Genomic DNA, 19290 nt, shown 5'->3' on the forward strand with positions numbered 1-19290 from the left:
AAATCCATCCACTTTAGTTTTATGAAGAAAAAAAAAAGCAGCTCAGACATTTTGCTTAACAGAAGACAGAAATAATATTACTGTGGCTAAATTTCATTTTTGGGGTGGGTTCAACTACTTAAGATTATCCCATAGACTAGAGGTCAAGTCTCCCTCATGTCTTTCTATAGGACCGTAACCCCATCTCAGACTTCCTCAGGAATTAGAGGATTGGCCCATTGTTGTATTCATGCAGCAACCAGATGTTTCAGTCATTTTTGTCACTATATTAAAGATGCACTAACCTCCTGATTGTTCTTCTCGTGCACATCTTTCTGTTTCTCTTTGTTGGGGAGCAGCAGACAGCAGGCAGGCTGCTGGGAGTTGTTGCTAGGCAGAGTACTCAGGCAACAGCAGGAAACAGAGGGAGGCTGGAAGGAGACCAGACAGAAAGAAGGAGAGATGGTGTATGAGAAAAAGAGAGAGAGCAGGGGGAGGGGAGAGCTGGCAAGCACCCTAAGTGGTAGAGAGATACGAGTTTCCCATACTAAAAGTAGAGAGAGAAGTAAAGAAACCCTACAGCACAAGCACCCTTCCCACCCCGCCCACACATCCATTAGGCCTAAAACGACAGAGTAAAGTCCACACAGAGTGTCGTCATATTAATAAAAGATTTAAAATAATACATACCGCTACTCCCCAGAACACCATCAGGGCATTGAGAGCTCAGGAGCTAAAAACATTAGCGCTGCAGTGAATATAAAAATGTGAGCACACACATAGACATTAACTTGTCTATCTAAAAGGGGTTATCCAGTAGACTTCTGTTGTTTTTATTTCAACTATTGTAATTATAATTACTATAGAGTAACCCTAACCCAAAAGAAAGATTTTGGCAGTTTTAGCTTACTTTTGGAATTTTTTTTTGTTTCCAAACAATATTGCACAGTCTAATCTCATGAAAATTATGTGAATGTGGCTACATTTTAGTAAAACAATATTAGGTCATTCAGAGGTGAAATGTTCACTCAGTGGCGCTAAAACCGAGTAAGATTTTCTCCCAGATGAGGTTTTACAAGCCTGACAAACTCTTTTTTTAATAATTTTATTATCTTCCTTGAGGTTCACTTATAATGTTAGAAAAATGTTTTTGTTTTGGGTCAGCGTCTCCTTTAAACCTCAATGTTAACACCCACTGTTATGATTTGCTAACATTTTGCAGTCCCTAAAATACAGCCATGTTTGAAACTCAATAGGAAAAGAATGAATAAGCTTCACATTACAATTTATAAAACTACATTTCAGGGTTAACACATAACATATACCCAACACATTTAATCTGAATTTATCAAACTGTTCACTTAAGCACAGCAAATATCAAACAATCATGACATTTGAAACATTCGTGAATTAAAGATTTCACTCATAGGTCTGGTAGTGTTTAACTGGCTCATCTTTCAATAACAGTTCCTTTGCAAACTTGAATCATATTGTGACTGGTCCTCATGCAATATGAGCTGATATGAGCTGAAAAAAAAGAAAAAAAAGAAAAATACAATCCACGCTGAAATGTTCTGAATACGCGAACGTAATACAGTCCATGGTGATGTTGGGTGCTTCAACAGGCCAAAACAAAGTCATTGGTCTTCACAGGAGCGACATTTCACATCTTCCATATTTGTTTACACACAGAACGGCATCTGTTTCTCCGTGTCAGTGGCAGCAACAGAACGAGATGCATTTTTAAAAGTTATGCTTTTTCTTAAAATGCGGCACACAAAGACGTCCATCAAGTGCATGTTTACAATAGACCAATAATTAAAAATGGCACAGATGGATGCAAAAACTGTCCAGGATGCAATTTAATTGCACTTCAACAAGGTTGAAAATGTAGTGCGTTATGTAATGCAAATGTTAAAATGCATCGCCTTAGAAGTCATGCGTAAAAACATTTAGATGTCATAAGGTAGTACTCTGAGAAACAAAGTGAAAAATAAGTGTTAATGAACTGATAATCTGTGATATAATGAGCCACGTAAAAATTATTTTGTTTGTTTGGCAAAACATACTACGCCAACACTTAAATGGAGAAAAATAAGTAGAGACTCCGAACTCATTTGTAGCAATTCCAAGGCCTGAACTGGGTGTATCAAGTGAGGCAAACATCCAAAATATGCAAAGCTCTTACGAGACTCGGCCACAACTCAATTTTGCTAAAATGTGTATTTACAGCATGTAGCCTTTGCAGGGCAGTATAGCTAAGTACAGACTTGAACATGATTCCTTTTGTGTACTGTATATTCCCTTGTGCATTTGAATTCCCTGACGTTTGAAGGCATGATTTCAGTGAAATTTAGTCAAATAAAATGGCAGATTACTTACTTGTGCTTAATGTGGTTTTATCAGGCCAGTGCTGACATTTGCTGTCTAAAAAAAGATTATGGAAATCCTCAGTAAATTTAGCTGGTCTAAATCCTCTATTTGTTAATAGACAGAATATGCTGAGAGGATTGCATGCTTAGCAAACATATACAGGTCTAAAAGGAGGATGCCCCTGAGAGAGAGAGGGAGAGAGAGAAAGAGAGAGAGAGAGAGGGTGGGGTAGCAAGCACTAACAAGGAGAAGAAACAACAAAAGTGAGTAAAAAACAGACGGAATGTGTCAGTGGACAGTCACCCTAATTATAGATAGTGGTGTTCAATTGATGTCCCATTTGAGACCATGTACCATTTGAGACCAGGGGTTTATGCTTAAGTATCTACTGTGTCAGGTAGACTTGAATGCCTTTAGGTTAAGTGCCATTAAGTCAAATGCACCACAATTAAAAATTAATGCAACTTAGCAAGTCTGTATACTGTCAAAATGCACTGTCCTGCAGATGAGATGTTAAACCAAGGTCATGACTCTCTGTGGTATTTAAAAATCCCACTGCACTTCTCATAAAATAGTTGGGGTGTAACCCCGGTGTACTGGCAAAATTCTTCCTTTAGCCCTTATCAATCATGGCCTCCTATAACCCCCATCAATTAATTGGCTGTACTCTCTCCCCTCCACTGATAGCTGTATGTGTTGAGCGCACTGGCATGCTATGGCTCCCGTCACATCATCCAGGTGGATGCTGCACACTGGTGGTGGTTTAGGAGAGTCCCCTGTTCACTATGTTGTAGGATATTTAGTACTGACGAATTTAGATGGGAACCGTTAAAGTGACTGCATTCTCACATCATTATATGTAGGGTTATTTGGTATGCTACATTTAGACGGAAATCGTTAAAGTGCCCTCATTCTCAAACCATTATATGTTAAGGAATTTAGGAATTTCGAAATATGTGAGCTATGAACTAAATTAAACTGTCCTTATTCTACATTATTATGCAATGAAATTTATAATGGAATTAGTCACGTTCGACAACCATTATGAATTAGATAAGTGACAAATAACTTGATTATTTGTCTGAATAAAATTCTCCACTATTAAAATCGTAATGCAATGTCTTGTTGTATCCGCTCACAATTTCTACTGTAAGGAATTAGCTTTAATAAATGAATTATGATTAATTCCTTTATTGGAGTGATATTATTCTCATGGCTTATTGAAAATAATACCACACGTATTTAGGTATAGCTTTGAAGTGAAATCTTTTAGAAACAGGGATGAGATTATTTATCAAAATATACCAAAGTCAAATCATCTTTGAATACAGACAAACTTTATTGCTATTCTAAACATAACACTAATCTAACACATATGCACATGAGACAGGTTGGTGAGTGACAGAATGTGAAATAAATGATCAATACAGTGAAAATGAACTTTATGGAGTCTACTGACAATGCCTTAAGAACAATTTATCCTTCCTTGAGTCTACATCGATTTGCTATTGGATTACCCAAAGTATTTAACTAATACACCAGCACTTTGAGCAAAGTGTAGAGATGTATTTGCGTGTCGTGGTGTTTTCTTGCGATCTTTGTGTTGCTTGGTTCTTGGCTCTTGGTCAAAAGTTTGTTCCGTCTATGTTTTGGACCTCTGTAAGTTCAGATAGTTATTGTCTGTATGAATGATGAGGTTGGCTTTGACACAATGCCTTCTCATGAACCGTAGAGATTGAGAGGCTTCCTCTGGACTTCGAGTACCGAGCTTCCTTGGACCTTACATGGCATGGATCTGGTTCCGAAGAGATCCAGAAAAGACCATGAGGGAAGAGCCAGAGGAGAGAGTGCAGAAGGGAGACAAGAGAGCAAAAGAAGAGCAGAGAGAGAAGAGCAGGTTTTCTTCCTATTTGGAAACCTCTGAACTGAAATTGGCCGCATTCCCAAAGGTGTCTTGCGGCAATCAGAAGTGACTTTTCAAAATCACATGGTTAACTGGGCTGTCTTTTCCGACATTTGATTTTATGGTCCCTTGTTTCAGATTATTTTACAAAATTCCTGCTCAAAATAGTGCATGTTTAATCATTAACTTTATATTTTGTAAATGGTACAGGAGGCATGACATTCGTTGTCATCAGCTTTCTCTGCATATGCCAGCAAATGTTTACATAATAAACATGACATTCTTTCATGGATATTATACATGTAGGTAACAAAACATGACAATCCCTGGTTACAAATCATACTGGTTAATTTCTTGGTTATACAAAATGCATAAAACATTACACATGTTTAAAGAGGTACATCAGGCTATAATCATTAATTTGTCAGTAATACAATTTACCACAGTTCAAAGCAGTTTTCAGAATTACCTAGCAATCCTAGGTATTGTATGAATTGTGGATGTAAATGCATTCTGTACATTTTAGAATGTTAAATCGGTAAAGTACTGTGACTTTGTGTAGAATGTTCCTGGATTAAGATTAAATGTGTTAGTATTTGTGCCAAATCTGATGGTCTTTTGGAAACCTTTCAAACAAAAGTCTGCTTTAACTCTGTGTGGAAGTTCAGAAGGTCATGCTGATGGGCCTTTCTGACCAATGACCCTTTTTGCTTTGAATGTGTGTTTAGAATGTCTTGACCATTTTATTGTCCAAAGACAGGCCTTCAGTAGGACTGTTGATGCTTGGTCCATTAATTTAAGATGCTGAGGATTCTTCTGCATGAATAATGCTACAATGTAAAGGGCTTTGAGTGTAGTGTCAGAAAAGAGCTACATAAGTTTAACATTCAAATATTCATTAGATAATATTGAGAGACAGAGAGAGGTTGAGGTTTAAAGCATTTTAATTAATCATAACTGAACCAGAAAGTCTGCAAGTCTTCCAAATGGCTAAGTTGTCTTGCCCAGGTACAACATTTTGCTACAGTACATTGTTCTCTGTTCACTTTAGAATATTTACAACCATAGATAAAAAGGATTTTGCTAAAGTCAAAACCCAGCCCTGTGAGAATCATGTTCAGCAATGTAAAAGTGACACCAACCTCAGACATTCAATAAAAGCATGTAAAAATATTTAATGAATTATAAAAAAATGACAAAAAGGCAGAACATTAAATTTAAATCTGGAAACAAAAACATTAGAAGCCATTACACAGTGTAATATTCTCCATTGTAAATCTCCTGAATGTTTTGGGAAGGGACTAAAAAGCCTCCAAGAGGGGGAGATATCATCTGCAACTGTGAGTTTTTCTCTCCATTTAGTGTCACATCTATCAAGACGGTCATTGAAATAAACAGTTTTTACACAGGCCTTATATAATTTCTCCATGCTGTTTGAAAATGTAGCTCTTTTAATATCTCAAAAGAAGGCAGCTTTCCAATCTGATAATTTTCAGGGCAAACCTCAGGCGACACACTTAACTTAGAAAAACCAAGTGACAAACTGAAAAGGTGGAGGAGGAAGAATGGCTTTCAGGCCAGATATCAACTGTTCTACCACCCTCACAGACCTTAACCCAACCTGTTGAGCAATATCCTCCACTGACATCCACTTTTTTAAACTAAATCAACCAAATGCCCTACTTTGGTCAAACCTTTCTTCATACATGATCTAACTACACTGTTGGACATGCAAATATTTCCTAAAAAAGGATTAAAAATGGTTCAATCAGGCCATAATGATCAGACCTGAACAACTTAAATACTTAAAAGAGTTTAAAACTGAAGCATAAAAATTAACATCAGATATAAAAATTGCATTAAAAAATGACATCAGAAACTGCAAGTCAAGGTTAACACCACAAAAAAATTGAAGCAAAGCCAAACCAAATGACACCCATGGCGTAAATTCTGTAGAAAAAAAATAGTCTCTGAGCGGCCTTTAGCCTCATGGCTCTGACCTTTGCTGTCAGATCAATCAGTCCTTGTCCTCCTTCATTCAATGGCAGATACAAAATCCCAGGAGGGAGCCAGTGAAAACTGTCCCAGGAAAATCTACAAAATCTTTCTGTAAACCTTAAAGTAAAGCTTTTGAGGGTTCAAAAACAATCAATCTATGAAGTACCCTCCTCTGTAAGACATTTAAGGAAGAATCCACCTCCACTTCTGCAAGCAACCAGCCACTTTAAAGAAGCCTTCCCAGTTTTTCTGCATATACTGTTCAGTTCCAAGAAAATACCCCAGCACTTTGGAGGGCTTCCTTCCTCCTACTGATCCAATAGCAGAGATTAACTTTTTTGCAAGTTTATTCGATCTGAAGAGGTCTTTTGATAGACCTCAAGAGACGCTGTCAGGCTACATATTAATTTGATCTAATTACTACTGTGGCATCATCAGCGTAAGCACTGAGTTTAACTGTCGATAAGTCTGCAGTAGATTGACCCACACAGCTGATGTCTCAGGACTGTTGGCAATGGTTCAAAGGGAATGTCTTATAAAATGCCTAAAAGACCTCATCCATGCCATATTCCCCTGCCAACTGTAAAGGGTCTTGTGATCGAAGCGTTGGTTTTTAAATACATATATATATATATATATATATATATATATATATATATATACACTCACCTAAAGGATTATTAGGAACATCTGTTCAATTTCTCATTAATGCAATTATCTAATCAACCAATCACATGGCAGTTGCTTCAATGCATTTAGGGGTGTGGTCCTGGTCAAGACAATCTCCTGAACTCCAAACTGAATGTCAGAATGGGAAAGAAAGGTGATTTAAGCAATTTTGAGTGTGGCATGGTTGTTGGAGCCAGACGGGCCGGTCTGAGTATTTCACAATCTGCTCAGTTACTGGGATTTTCACGCACAACCATTTCTAGGGTTTACAAAGAATGGTGTGAAAAGGGAAAAACATCCAGTATGCGGCAGTCCTGTGGGTGAAAATGCCTTGTTGATGCTAGAGGTCAGAGGAGAATGGGCCGACTGATTCAAGCTGATAGAAGAGTAACTTTGCCTGAAATAACCACTCGTTACAACTGAGGTTTGCAGCAAAGCATTTGTGAAGCCACAACACGCACAACCTTGAGGCGGATGGGCTACAACAGCAGAAGACCCCACCGGGTACCACTCATCTCCACTACAAATAGGAAAAAGAGGCTACAATTTGCAAGAGCTCACCAAAATTGGACAGTTGAAGACTGGAAAAATGTTGCCTGGTCTGATGAGTCTCGATTTCTGTTGAGACATTCATATGGTAGAGTCAGAATTTGGCGTAAACAGAATGAGAACATGGATCCATCATGCCTTGTTACCACTGTGCAGGCTGGTGGTGGTGGTGTAATGGTGTGGGGGATGTTTTCTTGGCACACTTTAGGCCCCTTAGTGCCAATTGGGCATCGTTTAAATGCCACGGCCTACCTGAGCATTGTTTCTGACCATGTCCATCCCTTTATGGCCACCATGTACCCATCCTCTGATGGCTACTTCCAGCAGGATAATGCACCATGTCACAAAGCTCGAATCATTTCAAATTGGTTTCTTGAACATGACAATGAGTTCACTGTACTAAAATGGCCCCCACAGTCACCAGATCTCAACCCAATAGAGCATCTTTGAGATGTGGTGGAACGGGAGCTTCGTGCCCTGGATGTGCATCCCACAAATCTCTATCAACTGCAAGATGCTATCCTATCAATATGGGCCAACATTTCTAAAGAATGCTTTCAGCACCTTGTTGAATCAATGCCACGTAGAATTAAGGCAGTTCTGAAGGCGAAAGGGGGTCAAACACAGTATTAGTATGGTGTTCCTAATGATAGCAAGGCACTTAACTCCAGGTTGTTCTGGGGGGATTGTCCCTGTAATAATTGCACTGTAAGTCGCTTTGGATAAAAGCGCCTGCCAAATGCATAAATGTAAATGTAAATCCTTTAGGTGAGTATATATATATATATATATATGTATATATATGTATATGTATGTGTGTGTGTGTGTGTGTGTGTTTGCGCGTATAATAGTTTGACATAGGAAATAAATGGAGAGCCAAAACCAAAAGCCATGATCAATGCAATAAAAAGCTTTTACTTTGTCCAAGGAAACAAACTCTACATCAAGCTTATTTACACTGTCAAATTAAATCTCAAACTAAAAACAGATTATCAAAAATTGTGCATTTGGAATACAATATGACTTATCTGCATGAATTATTGTAGATATGCCGAGTTTAACTCTGGTTAATGCTTTGGACAGTATTTTATAATCAACTCCAAACAAAGACACAGGCCACCGGTTTCTTATATCCCTAAGATCACCCTTCTTAGGTAACAGGGTAATCACTGCTCTTCATAGGCTCACGAGTAATGTGCCTCTGTCTACGCATTACAAGAAAACTGATAACAAGTCTTCTCCAATAACTGGCCAAAACTGCTTATAGAATTCTGCAGTTAAACCATCCAGGCCAGGAGCTTTGCCTAAGGACAGTTCTTTGGTAGCTGCAGTCAGTTAATTAATATGCAGCGGTTGATCAAGCCTAGATTTCTCTCTTTCTGTGAGACATGGTATATATTTTCAGTGCATGGTTTAGCCCACAGTTCCTTTGCGAAGTCTACAGAGACTCAGACTCATGACTGCACCTCACTGGGCACGAACATAGAAAGACAGGACCGGGGAATTGGAGATCGCGACTAGATCCAAAATATTCTGAACAATTTCTTACTACATAAATGCAAGGAACTTCTCACATTAAAAAGAATCTTCTTAAAGGGGTAATGACATGGTTTTTTTTATTGTATTATTATGTTCCCTTAGGTGCAATTATAGTATTAATATATTTTTTTTTAAGAAAAACTTCTAAAATCTAGTGATTTATGACCTTTTCCCACCCTGTTTCTCATCCTCTGATTCAAACAGTCTGTTTTGGGGGCGTTTTCCATTTAAGACTTCAGTGTTAACGCCCACTGTTATGATTGGCTAACGTCAGTGCCTATGTATCAATTATTGACGCCTCCAGCCAGAACAATATGCAAGTAAACTAAGTAAAAACACTGTGATTATTCATAATGAATGAAATTGCGCTTTAAAAAGTAGTTTAAAGTTTAAAATAGATTACTTACAGTTTAGCGCCGTTGTTGTTCCCAGAATAGTCGGCACGGACTTATCTTTGAGCAACAGTTTTCTGGCAAAGCCAGCATCATATTGAGATTTGTTCTCAAAACAGTCATCCTTAAAATGTACAGAACAAACGCTTAAGTTAACACTGCCGTGACTGGAACGTCCGCAAAAAATAAACTGCATCCATTTTTCCCTGACGCCTGGATCTTTCGGCAGCTTATTCAGAGGTTTTGTTTGACCACAGCCAGGAACAGCACATCTGTGTGGCATCGTAATTTTCCTGTGCACAAGTAGTCTCTGTCAGAGCTCGCTGTCCATCGACTGAACACTTGTGAGGCGCACGGCGATACTGAAATGAGCGTAGTTGTCTTGGCGCTTAAATCGTAGTTATCTTGTGCTGGAGGCGGTCATATGCAAACGCTGTTACGTCACTTCTAACCGACACGTCACTTCTAACCATGAATCCAGAACGAGCTGTATTTTGAGCTTGATTAAATAAATGATTCGTTTAGAATGGGGAGGACATCTTAAAATATTAAACTTGCAGGACGTTTTAATGATACAAAGACCTCTTATATACCAAAAGATCAAGGCAAATTTGGTTTCTCATGTCATGACCCCTTTAAGACGAAAGTGCTTAGGTTTATCAAGATCATCAAAAGAGGCTTTTCTCATTGCCTCTGTACAAGATGCAAAATCTTCCAAACTTTGACTACCAATTCCCTCAATGTTTGTTGTGGTTTCAGTAGGCTCCGTCCACCTTTTCTCTCTTAGTGAGTCACGCACATTCTCTAACTGCCTTTCAGAGGGGCCCGACTCTAATTGTGGAATTTCCCATTCACTCTGCCCAGCAGTCACCTGAACTACCTCTACGGAGACCTCTTTTGAGTTTGTCTGACAACACACTCTCCTCGTGCGAGATACTCAGTGCGGTGTCCTCAATAATTGACAGCATCTGTCACAGTGCAAATAGCCATAATTTACTCAATGCTGCTTGCCTCGTTTCTACCCTCCACATCAACAGCAGTAGCTGTATTAATATTGGTAATTCCATCTCTATTGGGGCAGCTCTGCCGAACAAGCCTGATTTCTCCACACACAAAACATCTCATCGTCTCTGTACAGATGTAAATACTATAATCCTTACCTTCAATACTCAGGTTAACAGACAGGTTCAAAGCATTATTTTGAGAATTCAAAATCATGAATGCTTGGCATCTGAAGGACATCACATGCTTCAGCTCAAGATTCTTACATTCGAGTGGAATCATCTTGATCAGCTCATTAGCTTACCATACCTCTGAAATATTTCCTCTAGTTTTTAATTTTATACAAAAGGTGGTACATTTTCTTCGTTAGAATTGACAAAGGCAGAACAGGCACAAACGTTTCTTTGATTGTTAAACCACACTCAAAGTGTCCACAATTTGGATTTCATGCAGAAAAAACACTATGGCCTTATGCATGCGAGATGCAGACCTGATATTTGCTCCGCCGGTTTCAGAGCTCACAGCTATTAAAAAATATTCTACAGAGGCAACAAGCATGCATTTACAGCCATGCCTAACATTCATCATTGAACAGTTGCCTACTTTGTCTCCATTTCCCCTACACAGTGACTAAATGTCAGCATAAATGGTCTGAAAACTTCACTCAGAAATCAGCCAATTTTCTTAACTGAAATAAGTTAACAGAAAAACAAAAGAAAGTAGAAACTCACACAGAGACTCAAGGACACTTTCACTCACAACAGCCAACTCTGCCACAAGCACACAGAGAGAGAGAGAGAGAGAGAGAGAGAGAGAGAGAGAGAGAGAGAGAGAGAGAGAGAGAGAGAGAGAGAGAAAAAGAGTTTCAATACAAAATAGAGTATTTTAAAATAAGGGCTGTCAATCGATATTTTTTCCAATAGCATTAATTACATCATGTGCAAATTCATTAATACAATTAATTGCAATACACATTGTTTGCCAAGAAAGGTCTGCCAAAAATATTCAAGGCATAATGATTAAATATTTATGAATTATTAAATATAAATATATATAGCATTTATAATAAATATAACTATTCAGATAATTAAAATATTTATTACATTATTGTGGCAAAGTAAAGGACTCTTCTCAGTGCTTTTCTCAGTTAAATCAGATCAGTGTAACACAAACTTTGTCTTCAGCTTCACAATAAAATAAAACACTAAATAAGTCAAGTCAAGTCAAGTGGTTTTTATTGTCGTTTCAACCATATACAGTTAGTACAGTACACAGCAAAACGAGACAACGTTCCTCCAGGACCATGGTGCTACATAAAAACAACAAAGGACCAACATAGGACCACATGAGACTACACAACGAAATAAAATACCTATATAAACTACCTATATATATACCTATATAAAGTGCACGTGCAAACATGTGCAAAAAGTACAGGACAGTACAACAAATTACTGACAATGAACAGGACAATAGACAGTGCAGCGCCGACCAGTACTCAGTAGTGCAAAAAGATGACAGTTTCTAAAATGTAAACATAACATACTATGAGATAATGTTCTATGCACATAGCAGTTATTGAGGTAGCAGACAGTTATAAAGTGACAGTAATTAAAGTGCAACTCAGGACACGTGTGTGTCAAACCAGTCTCTGAGTATTGAGGAGTCTGATGGCTTGGGGGAAGAAGCTGTTACACAGTCTGGCCGTGAGGGCCCGAATGCTTCGGTACCTCTTGCCAGACGGGAGGAGGGTAAAGAGTTTGTGTGAGGGGTGTGTGGGGTCGTCCACAATGCTGGTTGCTTTGCGGATACAGTGTTTTTTGTAAATGTAAATAAGAAACGCCAGTCACTCGTGTCGTTCTCTCTTTCATCTGGGTGTGGTGTGGCCATTTATATGTGGCTCTCCCCATGCTCACTGGAATTAGAGACAGGTGTTAGACATAATTTAGCTCAGGTGCAAGCACCCATACTGCTTTCTCTCTCTCCAGACGGACGCTTGACCACTCCCCCGCTGCCACAGCAATGTATTGTTTCCATATCATTGATGAAGCCTATCATGGCCTACAGTCCACAGCAATCTATTTTGAAATTTAATATGTTAATCTGTCCGAGGTAGACTTATTAGAAGGGCTTTTCTAAGGACATGTCTATATGCATCAGACGGACACTTTTGGAGCATCTTACTTTGGATGGGTTGCATCATAATGGTGTTTTATGTGCTGTTTCATATTAAATTTAGTTTGTAATTTAGAAAAACACTTCTTGAGTCCCATGCATTCAATGTTTTGACAATATTGAACTTATATATAATTTGACACATGCCAATTGCATATTAGAGCAAAATAGGCAGAATTAGCCTGATGTAATGATGTACTTCTTTACGTATTGTCACAAAACTTGTGTTGGACTAATGAAATTCCTTTCCTTGCAATTTAGTACATTCCTCCTCCTGTCATTCCATTTCAACATCCTGTTTGGCATGGCAAGTTCAATTTAAATTCTGACTTATAAATTGAAAGGGAGCCAGTTCACATATTCAGAATTTTGCCCAACTCTGGTTAAAAGATTGTAAAATTATAGGAGAGGGGTGAAGGTGTTTAGGTCAGAAGGTAGTATGTGTATGTAAGCACTGAAGATAGCAGTAAAGATAACAATGAAGATAACAGTGCAATGTTGGCAATTTACAGCAGAATTTTGCAGTAGCGTAAGAAACCTTCAACTCCAACTGACAGAGGAGCGGTGACATCACAACACAACAGATGAACAGGAGAGAGGAAAAAAAAAGACTGCGAGTGCGAGCAGCTTTTGCATTTGAGCATGCGTGATTGACATTTACACAAGACCCATAATTGAAAACCGAGCTGATCAGAAAGGAGAGTTGTTTAAATTTGTTACCAGCAGGAATACTTGCAGTAATTTCACTCTAATTGTGTTAAAAATGTTTTGAAATTGCATTTTGATGTAATCAGCCATTAGTGTCTACTGTCTATCAATATTACCAGCACAAGGCTTTGATGGATTGTTTCATTGTCTCGCGGTACTCAACAAGCACAAATATTTCACTTTCTTTCATCTGGAAGATAAATGGCATCCACAGCCTTAGAAAATGTGCATCACGCTTTGGTCCTCCCTGTCTCCTTGCATCACTGTTGCATTTTAAAGAGAATAGTGTGTTTTTGTCTGAGTGTGTCAGCTGAGAGAGGCATATGAAGCATGTTTTATGTTTTTGTTTTTACTTATATTTTATATCCTCTCGTCTGACTGACTCATGCCAGTGTTTTTACAGTACATATTAAGCTGGGATTGAAGAAAGTATTTTAACATCAAAACAACTTTGTTTTACACTGAAGTATCAGGTTTCCTAAATTTATGAGAACAGAAAAGTGTATTTTTATTTTTTACAGTACTTTGTGATACAATAAAGGCTTAAAGCTTCAATAACATCAGCCTGCTATCTTTTGATTAGGTCAAAGGAACCTAATAAATGAATTTGAATGGAAAATAAGAGGTTAATTTCGAAATTACTATTATTATTGTTATAGGAACATCATTGGGGCCTCTGGAAACCCAAATATGAAACCAGCCAAATCAATCTCAAAAGAACATGGTTTAAATGTTGGGTTAAAAGCAAGATTCTTTATAGCTCACATAGATGAGATTGATGTGTCAACACACGATGTATGGAGAGTCTCTTTAAATTATTGATTTATGATCATTTTATGCATCAAGGAAAACCCAAACTGCTTGATCTTTGTGATTGAGAAAATACGAGAAAAATCCCTGAGTTGCAGATCATATTCATGTGAAAGATTTCAGCCTCGATCACATAGCATAGTGTCTGTCAGGGGTCCATTAATTCAGAACTGACTCTCTCTCCTTCTCTCTCTCTCTGTCATTCTCTCTCCAGTTACTTAGACAGTTTAGATCGGATCGGTGCTGCAGACTACCAGCCAACAGAGCAGGATATTCTGCGAACTCGAGTGAAGACCACCGGGATTGTAGAAACCCATTTCACCTTTAAGAACCTGCACTTCAGGTGAGACATGTTATGAATACTTCTGAACATACAGTGTGTAATTCAGCATGCTCTGCAGACTGGCTGTTACATTACTGCAGGTATTATAAGGGTGTCAATATTAAGGGAGGGTGTGGAGGGGCTTGAAACTCTACTGAAGGAAGTCTGACAAAAAAGTTGAAGGGTCTTATATGTACAGGATATATTCTATTTAAATATGCCGTAAGTTTATATAAGTTTTGAAAGGATTTATTAAAAGACCGAAAAAGGTTTTATTAAAAGTTACTCAGAGTGGAGTGGAGCTAAATTAATGCTTGTAAACAGAAGTTGCGCTCATCTTAGGAGGTAATCGTGCAAGAGGGATCTGTTTCCGTGCTTTCCGTTTAGATAAAAATTAAAGGGATAGTTCACCCAAAAATGAAAATTCTCTCATTTACTCACCCTCATGCCATCCAAGATGTGTGTGACTTTCTTTCTTCTGCAGAGCACAAACAAAACTTTTAGAAGAATATTTCAGTTGTTTAGGTCCATACAATGCAAATGAATGGTGGCCAGAACTCTGAAGGTCCAAAAAGGAGATAAAGTCATCATAGAAATAATCCATAAGGCTCCAGTGGGTTAATCAATGTCTTCTGGTGCAATCCAATCGATGAGAACAGACCAAAATGTAATTCCTTTTTCACTATAAATCTTAACAGCATTGTGATTGTGATTACACTTCCTATAGCACCATCTAGCACTCTGTGTATGCGTCAAGTACTAGGAAGTGTTATCGAGCTTGAAATCATGATCATATGCAATGGCAAGGTGTACAGTGATAAAGGAGTTTGCTTTGTTCTCCCCCAAAACCGATTGGATCGCTTCAGAAGACATTGATTAAACCACTGAAGTTGTATGTACTTTTATGATACCTTTCCCTATCTGTCACTCATTCAACGTTGTGTCGATGAGTTGACACTAGGGGTCGCTCCGGCGGAGCCCAGACATCTCTGATCTTGAGAAAAGGCCAATGGAAATTGGCAGGTGGAATTTGCATGCAACTCCCCGGGACATACGGGTATAAAAGGAGTGACGCTACAAACACACATCAGATATCTTCTTCGGAGCCGAGTGAGCAAATTCACTGTAACGTAAGTAGGAGAGGCAGATGAGGAGTGGGGATCTAAACGCGGGTTCTTTATTGGGCAAAAGTGAAAACAAGACAGACAGGAACAAAGGAAACGTCCACGAGGGGAAAATGAAACCAAAACATAAAAACATCCAAGGGTACACGAAATGGGTGAACAAGGTAACATCTACTTCAGACATCCACAAACAAGCATGAGCAACCAACGATCGACAAGGGAATGGCGGAACAGTAGGGTTTAAATACACAGACATGATGATGACAAAACGACAATCAGGTGAGCACAATGACACAGGGCTGGCAGTGATGAGGGCCGGGGATCATGGGAGTTGGAGTCCATGACGGCGACACGAGAAATACGGGGCAGACAACCAGGGATCGTAACATTCACAGAGCTGAATTCCACTGCCGCCACCATTCATCTCTCTACGCTGTTGGATCTACGACGCATTCCAGCGGTCCTCCCCCTCGTGCACCACGGTTGTGCTGAGCAAATACCCCTGGGCGCTTCAGCAGCATAAAACTATGGAGTGAACAACTTCGTTTATATATATATATCTATTTATACCTATGTATACATTCATATATATAAACACATAAAAGAGTTTAATTTCCTCTAAAAGAGTGACGCAAACAGAAAAAGTATTTTTCAAGATGCCTTTTTCGTTTGTGTAGGTTTCCTGGTTGCAATCGTTACCTCTCCGCTTCCCACGGCCACTATCGCTGCCTTTCGTGTTGGGCACTGCCCACGCAGGGACAGCGCTTGTGGATGGATGATGCTCTCACTGCGAGGGCATGATTCTGGTAATGTTGCGGTCGCGGCTTTCTCTCGTAAGAGGGAAATCCACTCCAGCGGCTCCCCGACTCGGCCCTTCTACCCACGGTATGAGGCGGGGTCAGTTAGCACTGGGGGCAATTTGGGGATTTCAATGGGAGCTTCTCCTCCGGGAAACCCCCCACGGATCTCCCATTCCCCAGTACACTCGTTTGCCCAGCGAGTTCACGATATGACTGCCGGTTCATCTCAGGGCGAGTTCGCTGCCGCAATTTCGGCTCGCGAAGTGGATGAGCTTTCGATTACAGCATCGGAGAGTGGGTTGGTTCAGTCTGTTGCCATAAGCAGCTGACAGCCATGCTTGCCCGGGCGGCTGCGAGCGTTGGGATGGAGTGGAATCCTCCGCTCCCCCCTGAACCCTCGCGGCCCGGTGATCAGTCCCAGGGTTGACACTTACGGCTGCGCCCCGCCCCCGTACCTTTCTTCCTGTAAGTGCATGATTATTTCACGCGATCGCGGCGGGAACCTTCTACTGCCTGGACCTGGTCCGCGGGCTCGTCCTCTCTCACTACCCTCGACGGTGGGGCTGCCAGGAGGTGCTCGGCAACTCCCCAGGTTGGTAAGCGATCTTGGTGCACTTGTGCCCGCAGAACGGCACCACCTGGCGGAGCTGTCCGATTCTCCTGTTCAGGGCCCGTGGGTTTATGTTGTCACTCACGACTGAGCCTACAGTGTCACTGGCCAGGCCGCCTCTGCCCTGCACACCATGGCTCTCCTGCAAGTGAGCCGCTGCGGACTCCAAAGGAGGAGACGACGGGCGAGTTGTGACATTCGACGAGAGTGTAGGTTGCCTTAGCGGCTGATGTATGCAATCGTCGCTGTGTTGTCCGTTCGGATCCACTCCCTTGCTGCCCTAAGGGAAGTGGGCATCTGCATTCTCAACTATCTCGACGACTGGCTAATCCTAGCTCACTCGCGGGACATGTTGTGTGCGCACAGGGACCTGGTGCTCAGGCACCTCAGCCATGTAGGGCCTCAGGTCAACTGGGAAAAGAGCAAGCTCGCCCCGGTTCAGAGCGTCTCTTTTTCTCGGTATGGAGTAGACTCGGTCTCAATAACGGCACGCCTCACCATCGAGCGTGCTCAGTCAGTGCTGAACTGTCTGCATGTGTGCAAACAGAACACGTTGGTCCAACTGAAATCCTTTCAGAGGCTCCTGGGGCATATGGCATCCTCACCAATGGTCACGCCGATTGGTTTGATGCATATGCAGCGTCACTCCTTTTATACCCGTATGTCCGGGGGAGTGACATGCAAATTCCACACAGCAATTTCCATTGGACTTTTCTCAAGATCAGAGATGTCTGGGCTCCGCCGGAGCGACCCCTAGTGTCAACTCATCGACACAACGTCTCGTTCCATCCATCAGGGAATGGAGGTTACGTCAGTAACCAAGACATTATGTGATATTTGGACTTTCAAAGTTCAGGTCACCATTCACTTGCATTGTATTGACCCGCAGAGCTGAAATATTCTTATAAAAATCTTTGTTTGTGTACAGCAGAAAATTCTGGGATGGCATGAGGAAAGAATTAAATTTTTTGGTTAAACTATTCTTTTAAAAAACATGACAAGTACTGTCATTGATTATTGCCACCCACCAACACAAATAATCTAATCGAAAAAACACAAAATTATGTTCCTTTTTTTTTTTTTTATCAAATACCAAAGTTACCAATATTATTCAGAAAAATGCCTATTGAAATGCCTATTGAAATTTCTTTAAAAGAGGCAGTTTAATTGTTCATGGCTGTAAAAGGCTGAAGGTAAGTGTGTTTAAGGATTAAGATTCACTCACAGATATAACTTGATACACCTCCACCTCTAACTTCATATCAGCTTCTTATTCACAGGATTTTTCTTTCACTCTGTCAATTGATAGCACGTGAAAATAGATGTCTAAAATAAAAGTGTGGATAGCAGTTAGACAAACAAAGATGCCACAATTATTCTGAAAACAGATTTAGCTCCATGCCAAATGTTACTATTTTCTCTCATCAAGTAACAGTGGTTTAGGGAGGCAGAAAAAGGCAGTATCTCAGTGAACATCCGAACTACTATAAAACTGCTACAGGTGTTAAAATCATTGGATTAAAATACGATCATGGACTCTTATTGAATTCATTGCAGTTCAGACATATAGGGTTTATATTATTTAGTTTATAAATGTTCTTTCCTGAGTTCATATATATCATATTAAAGGGGTCATGACATGGTTTTTTTTATTGTATTATTATGTTCCCTTAGGTGCAATTATAGTATTAATATATTTTTTTTTAAGAAAAACTTTTAAAATCTAGTGATTTATGACCTTTTCCCACCCTGTTTCTCATCCTCTGATTCAAACAGTCTGTTTTGGGGGCGTTTTCCATTTAAGACTTCAGTGTTAACGCCCACTGTTATGATTGGCTAACGTCAGTGCCTATGTATCAATTATTGACGCTCCCAGCCAGAACAATATGCAAGTAAACTAAGTAAAAACACTGTGATTATTCATAATGAATGAAATTGCGCTTTAAAAAGTAGTTTAAAGTTTAAAATAGATTACTTACAGTTTGCGTCGTTGTTGTTCCCAGAATAGTCGGCACGGACTTATCTTTGAGCAACAGTTTTCTGGCAAAGCCAGCATCATATTGAGATTTGTTCTCAAAACAGTCATCCTTAAAATGTACAGAACAAACGCTTAAGTTAACACTGCCGTGACTGGAACGTCCGCAAAAAATAAACTGCATCCATTTTTCCCTGACGCCTGGATCTTTCGGCAGCTTATTCAGAGGTTTTGTTTGACCACAGCCAGGAACAGCACATCTGTGTGGCATCGTAATTTTCCTGTGCACAAGTAGTCTCTGTCAGAGCTCGCTGTCCATCGACTGAACACTTGTGAGGTGCACGGCGATACTGAAATGAGCG

General features: G+C 39.8%; 1 protein-coding gene across 2 annotated transcripts in view; it reads left to right on the top strand.

The window, feature by feature from the left end:
* Window positions 1–19290, top strand: part of LOC127622925 (guanine nucleotide-binding protein G(o) subunit alpha) — a 152892-nt gene that overhangs the window by 107393 nt on the left and 26209 nt on the right. For both annotated transcript variants that reach the window (XM_052097105.1, XM_052097104.1), the window contains exon 5: window positions 14312–14440. In XM_052097105.1, coding sequence (XP_051953065.1) covers window positions 14312–14440 — 129 coding nt within the window. The remainder of the gene's footprint in view (window positions 1–14311; window positions 14441–19290) is intronic.

This window comes from Xyrauchen texanus, chromosome 29 (genome assembly GCF_025860055.1).
Source record: "Xyrauchen texanus isolate HMW12.3.18 chromosome 29, RBS_HiC_50CHRs, whole genome shotgun sequence".
Classification (NCBI taxonomy): Eukaryota; Metazoa; Chordata; class Actinopteri; order Cypriniformes; family Catostomidae; genus Xyrauchen; species Xyrauchen texanus.